General features: G+C 41.2%; 1 protein-coding gene across 1 annotated transcript in view; it reads right to left on the bottom strand.

Moving 5' to 3' along the window:
* Positions 1–624: 624 nt before the first annotated feature.
* LOC109031279 (uncharacterized) overlaps positions 625–6869 on the bottom strand; it is a 137259-nt gene continuing 131014 nt past the window's right edge. Inside the window, exon 5 of the mRNA XM_019042723.2 lies at positions 625–3375. Coding sequence (XP_018898268.2) covers positions 2516–3375 — 860 coding nt within the window. The 3' untranslated portion in view covers positions 625–2515. The remainder of the gene's footprint in view (positions 3376–6869) is intronic.

Here is a 6869-nt window from a genome sequence, read left to right as displayed (position 1 = left end):
TGCACAAATGTGGAACTTTTAGACAAAATTATCGTTACTACCGACGGATACAAATATTGCGTCCGCGTGCAACGTCGCAAAGCACCGCTAATGTTTTCAACCATTTACCAAGAGTTTCTCTGGAGATCTCCATGGAATTTCTTTCTCACATTCAAGGATATGTAAAGAAAAGTCTTTAGTAAAAAATATTGGGGATCGTTCATGATTTGATCCTGATCTGACCCTTTCACTCAACCCAAATTTTGAGCCAATCATGAACAGACTACCACTCATTTTACATGCAAGGATTCCAGGAAACAATTTAATTACCTAATCTTCTTTTTTAAATATAAAACACGATCGGGGATTTTGATTCATTGCAATGATGAAATGGAATTTTCTGAGCAATTGAAATCCTAAATCACTCAGAGATAAGTCTGGAAAAATAGATTGATAGCCATATTATACTCTTTGTTCGTTTGCTTGTTTGTTTGTTTGTTTGTTTGTTTGTTTGTTTGTTTATTTGTTTAATTGTTTGTTTGTTTGTTTTTTGGTTTGTTTATTTGTTTGTATTTTGTTTGTTCCACTTTTCCTTTTCTTTTTTTTTAAATCAAACGGGCTAAAAATAAAGGAAACCACACAAACTGGTCAGAATAAGTTATTATTTATTAAAAAAATAAATCTTGCGCGTAACAAAAGAATAATTGCCGCTGTTATGATGAGAATCTGATGGAGTACCAAAATCTTTTTTGAGCTGTCCATTTTCATCTTGTGAATTATAATATTACTCTTAGATTACAAAACGTATACATAGTTTATTACTTAATTGTTACCAAGAAATCTATCTATGAAAATCCTCCTTTTTAGATAGATTTGGAAGCTGAATAATAATAATAAAAAAACGGCTCCATAAAAATGAAGCATGCGAACTGATTTCATGCAATTTACAATAAAAAGGAAAAGGGAGGGGGGAAACATGAGCAAACTTGAGGTAAAATACGACATTAAAATGTCAATAGCAATGAAAAATCACATCACTTAAAAAAAAAAAAAAAAAAAAAAAAAAAAAAAAAAAAAAAAAAAAAAAATGAAGCACATTAAAAATATTGACAAACTGAATATGATTACAGTCAAAGAAAAAATTGAAGATTTTTTTTTTTTTTTTTTTTTGGAAAAAAATACATAAAAAACAAGGACATAACAGTTGTGAGGCTTGGAATATATTCTAAAAGAGCTCAAAGACCTTTCAGCCTCTAAATAAATGCTCTCTCATTCTCGCATCCGCGTCAATAAATGCGCTTAATAAAGAGGTGCCCATCGCTTTCAGGTAGCACAAAAAATACCCTAGGGAATCGGAGCTGAGAAATGAGAAATTGATTCTGCAAAATATGATTGGTTTCAATCGACAAATAGGTACATCCGGAATTTAGATTGATTATGTACCCTAATATCGCAATAGTCTCGTCAAATATGTGCTGAGACGGGGTAAATAAAACACATAGACTAAAGGGCAAATATTGATTTTCGAAGAGAGCCAGCATAGAACCTCCTTTCTACTTGAAAAGCGCTGGGTATACAGTGCCTCGAGCAAGAGCTACTTTGTGCTGATGATTTATCACAAAACCGTCTCATTGAAAAATTGATTCCGAGATGCCCTCAAACCACGCTGGAAAGTTGCTCCACTCAAATCTTACAAAACTCGCTTCTGCCCTCCGGGACCACTGACTCCATTTTTACGCTCCAGCATCATTTTTAATTGTCGCAGCTCCCGTCTAAGAGACGAAGGAATACACAGAGAAATGAACTGTTTTTATGAGGAAAATGATCTTTGTAGCAAGTGAAATGTTTGATGGTATCAAATGGCTCAACCTGAAACAGGAAAATTGTTTCGCGAAAGATAAATATCAAACTTGAAATTTTAATTGGCGTGATAAATTGCTTCCTTGACGCAGGAAGTTTTTTTTTTTTTTTTTTTGCTCCATTAAAAAATGTCTAGAGACAATGTTTATCTGAAATTTCACCTCCTATTTAAGCATATGCAAGTTATTTCAGCGTAGTTTCCGATCGAAAAATCCAGCCAAGGTGTCATAAATTTTGACGGGGATATCTACAATTTTTCTCCCTGGCACCTGATCAGAGGCGTTGTATCTAGACGGGCTTAGGTGGGCTCCCTACTTGTTTCAAGCCTCCGAAACCTGCCTTGCCTCTATCATATTGTTTTAAGTCCTTGAAGCCTAAGGGTTTGTTTCACGCCGAAAAAACAACAAAAAAGCCGCGACAGTATGCGTAAAAATGAAGCCTCCCCCTCCCTCCTCAAGACCCGGACTTCCAGACCATAACTGCGCCTTTACGTCTAACGTCTTATAAAGACCTCTTCGTAGGAGGTCAACAGGAGGTCAGTAATGGAATCATTTTCCTCATCGTTTTACTTTCCTTCACATAACCCCCCCTCACAGACACACCACTCCACACCTCCACCATTCAAACCCCCTTTACCCAATCCCCCTTGTCCTGGAAGAGCCTCGGAGAGCTTAGGTCATAAATCTCTCGCCAGAGCACTCTCCGGCAGTATGGGCAACTGGTTCTCGCACTTGATCGCCAGCGAGTGCAGGCTATTCCGCGTCGCCGCCGTTCCCTTGCGTCGCGGCAAGCTCCGGAACTGCGCATGGCGGCAGTCGCAGTGCGGCGCCTCCTCCGGCACGGAGGACCCTGAACTGCTCGGAGACTCGACCTCTCGCCAGGGGGCGTGTACATCGGTTAGTTCCAACGCCGCCCGCTGACTCGCCCGCTGTCGCGGCAGACTCGCTGCCGCGAACCGGTTCGCGTTCGCCGCGCATTTGACGCCGCACTGCGGCAGGTGCTCCGCCTTGCAGAATGACCGGCTATTGAGCGTATATTTACCAACCGGTTTGATTTTAATCGTAAAATCGGCGTCGCTACCGCTAAGGGAGCCCTCGTGGGTGGAGCCCGCTTCCGCGGGCTCAAGCAAGGCGCTCTTCTCCGCCGGGCAGATATCTGGAGGAAGATCGGATGTTTTTAACGGAGAGCTGGTGGGTTTTTTCTCGACGACATCGGCCTCGAGTATCTTCTGAGCGTAGGTGATCTCGCAGAGCTTGCGGCGAGCGCCGGGCACCATGATGCTGACCATCTCCTCGACGCTCCGGTAGCGGCGGAGGTAGGCGGAAATGGCGAAGACAGCGGCGATCTCGGTGAGGATGAAGGCGGCGCCGGCGGCGAAGAAGGACCAGCCGTAGCGGTAGTCCACGGTCGGGGGTGGCGGGCTTTGGGCGTTCAGGTAGCTGAGCTGACGGGAGAAGGCCGCCGAGTGCGGGAGCCCGAAGAAGGCATCGCTCAGGACCGAGGCGAAGATCAGCAAACCGCCCGCCAGACAGAGCCCTGCAACATAAGAGGCAAGTGTTTTTAGTAAAGGTCTCAATTCAGACTTGTGGTCTAATCATATGGGATAATCCGAAAGTTTCGTGAAACCAACACTAGGCACTACTTTCGTGAACGCCGTTTGATTAGTCAGGCGTTGCCATATTTCCTTCGATAAAAAACTGGAAATTGGAAAAAAATGTGAATATTTATGTCTAAATTTTTCAGACAATTTTGTACGTAATTTAATCTAATATATCTGAAAATTTCAAGAAAAAATATGCAAAACTCTCCCCTAAGATATATTTTTATCCGATGAAATTTGGCAACTCTTGAACATACATACGTCATTCTTCCTTAGCACGGTGGACTACCTCGGTAATTTTGTTAAGTAAATAAGTATTTCAATAAGTAGTCCGGTTGCTTAGTTCTATTCATTAGCGGTGAGACTCAGCTTGGATTTATGCTTTTATAGGTTGCAATCGATCATTTTTCTCTCCACTACGAGCTTTTCGCACTCATTCAGAAAAGATTGCCTTCAAGAACCTGTGTAGGCAACGAGAGCGGCTTCAAAGCTGCAATAGTTGCTTGCTGGAGTTCGACGCAAATTATCTTCGAGAGAAGTTTTGATTCATCCAATTGGCTGCAGTTGGGATCATATCTCCCGATTTCTCCCTAGGTAAGAAGCTCTTCTCTGTACAAACTACAGGCCTTGATCTTTCGAAGATCTTTGGCCCGACGATTTTTGAAGGTAAACGATGTATTTCGGACACATCATAGATCAAATTTTGAGATTTTCACATGAGTTTATAAAAACCTAACTGAGGAACTTAAGAATTGGACGTATTTCTAACAAACAGAACTATGTGCGGGTGCATGAGAAAGTTGTGGTGTGCTTGAGGTAAGCTGGATAAGAAACGATGTAAAATGGGTTTGATACCTATTGAATGATTTGAAAAGGGGGATTTTAAATTCACCAAACGAAACTATGTGCCAACTGTATGCAGGACGCATGAGCCGTGGGCATGGGACAAGAGCTTCGTCGACAGGGCTCATGAGTTAACGTGGAGGATGAATGGGATCGTCATCTCCGCTGACGTCACTGGCGCTTTACAATTCCCATTAATTCTTACGGCCCTCAACCAACGAGCGCACTCCATATTTCCTACCCGCTTACAGCTCTGATCGGTAGAAGTACGTCCAATTATCGTCACTTTAGGAGACCTGAGTCCCAGATTGTGCGTAAAGAGGCACCTGAATTTGAGATCGAATTATTGCAATCGTCGACCAAAACTGAGCAAATGACAGTGTTTATCCGGATTCGGCCCCCATCACCTGTCAGTTGTTTTGTTTGGAAAGGAGGTGTAAGCCGAATTCAGCTCAGAAACTGTATGATTGATACTGGTTCGCCAAAAATTGGTTTACAACATTGAAAGCGGCATCAGCGCTTCTCAGTCCTGACTCCGCGGGAGGAGTTGGGTGAAGAGCTACTGAATGCTTTTTTCACAGCTCCCAGTTTTTCCAAACCGATGAGTCGTGTATTGAACCGCTTCATTCGACATCGATTCCTCCCCCGCCCCTAACTTCTCCCTCCCCTGCCGTACACCCCGCGACCCTCCCCCGCCAACGCAGCCCGCAAAAGAAAAAACTCATGCACAACACGCGCCGCTCCGGCAAGCAAATCCTGTTAACACTCAATGAAATAAAAATTACGCGCGTGAGGATACGGCAGTCGGATTCGTTACTCCACTTTATCTATTGCCACCAATGGACCGTTGCCGGCTTCTGTCATAAAATAGCTGAAGTAAAAATATGGCAAATTCAAAGGAATTTATTCCCCGGAAATTTATTACATTCCTTAGGCTAAAATCAAATTTTTGGGTTAAAAAAAAAACAAACAAACAAAAAAATGCACATGCAATTTTTGGAATGCGCTTTTCATGCTGGGTGTTCTTAAACACGTGACGAATTTTCAAATGTTTCAACCGCATAAAGTTTACTTGGTTCTTTTGAACTTTCCCAGAAAATATCTTACTCAAAAGCAGAGTTGGACGATTTCATGGAATTTATGGTAGACAATTTTATTCCATTTTCTCGGTCGAGATAAAATCGTGGGTATTTTTTTTATATGTGCATGAAATTTTAAATTGGTGAAATCTACGTTTAATTTGGAATAGTTTTAAGCTTATAACGAGATTGTATTGTATCCACAAAAAAAAAAAGAATAGACTTTTCATAGGGTAAATGACACGAAAATTACGATGGTCACATTAAAAAAGTCTGAAATACACTCCTTACTGCGCAATTTGTGTTGTTAAGAACGCGCTTTTTCAAATTTCCCGCGTCTGGGGGCAGTTTTCTAACGGAAACAAGTAACGGCAACTCGCGGCTATTTCCGGTCAACTAAAACTGACAACATAACCTGAAAATCGGAGATCGTGATGTCGTGAAATGAAATGTAGAAGGATTGCGTTGGATATTTAAAAGTTGATTAATTTAGTTACTGCGTAAAGCGTATTTAGACCACTATGAGAGATCACGTTGGGTTTGTAAATAAACTGAAGGAAAAAAGAACAACAACAACAACGACTCGGCATCTTCCGGAAATCACCGAGCCCGCCGTTTGCTCGTTTCCGGTGATTAGAAAACTGCCCCCAGACGCGGGAAATTTGAAAAAGCGCGTTCCTACTAACGCAAATTGCGCAGTAAGGAGTGCATTTCAGACTTTTTTAATGTGACCATCGTTATTTTCGTGTCATTTAACCTCTAAAAAGTCTATTCGCACGGCTGTATCTCTTGCATGATTAAATACGTCTTGATTTTGTTATTTTAAACGTCTTTCCATGCAAAGAAGTTCAACCATGTCGTTGCTTTATTCATTCATGAATTGAAAGTAAGCAATCTACATCCCGAAAATCTACTGATTTGCCGTAAAAAATTGCAGAAACTTGATATACCAGGTCGATGCACCCACTCGTTGAATTTACCAACCAATTTTGTGAGTGCAAATGTGTAAGAATCAATATGCTATAGTCATTTTGGGTGCATTTATTTTTCATGAAACAATAATAATTTCAATCCCGAAAAACCATCAATTTTCCGTATAAAATCGAAAAAATCAAAATATGTCAACTCCCCGACGTGAAAATTAGATTCTACGTATGTAAAATGTAAATACTTATGTATCGATATGCTGAACAGAACTATGTGTGGACAGTCAGAAGCCCGCGGCAACATTAATTCAACAGAAAAACTGTAAAAATTAGATAGGATTTTAGCCGCTTTGCCCGCCTCTCCTCGCTACTTACAACAAACCGTTCTTATACTCATCTCAAAATTTTTCTCAGAGCTTTGGGTTATTATCAGCTTCCATTTAAACTCCGGTTCGATGGCCGAATCGGCTGCCAAAAAAGCAAGCCACTGTTGAGGGGTTCTATGAGAAATTCGTGATATTATCGGCTCTCAGGAAATCACCCCATGGCTAAAATTGGTGGTATAAATGTTTAAGTGCTTAA

Source organism: Bemisia tabaci, chromosome 4 (assembly GCF_918797505.1).
Source record: "Bemisia tabaci chromosome 4, PGI_BMITA_v3".
Classification (NCBI taxonomy): Eukaryota; Metazoa; Arthropoda; class Insecta; order Hemiptera; family Aleyrodidae; genus Bemisia; species Bemisia tabaci.
Note: the sequence above shows the minus strand (reverse complement) of the source record. Positions and strands in the feature narration are given on the sequence as shown.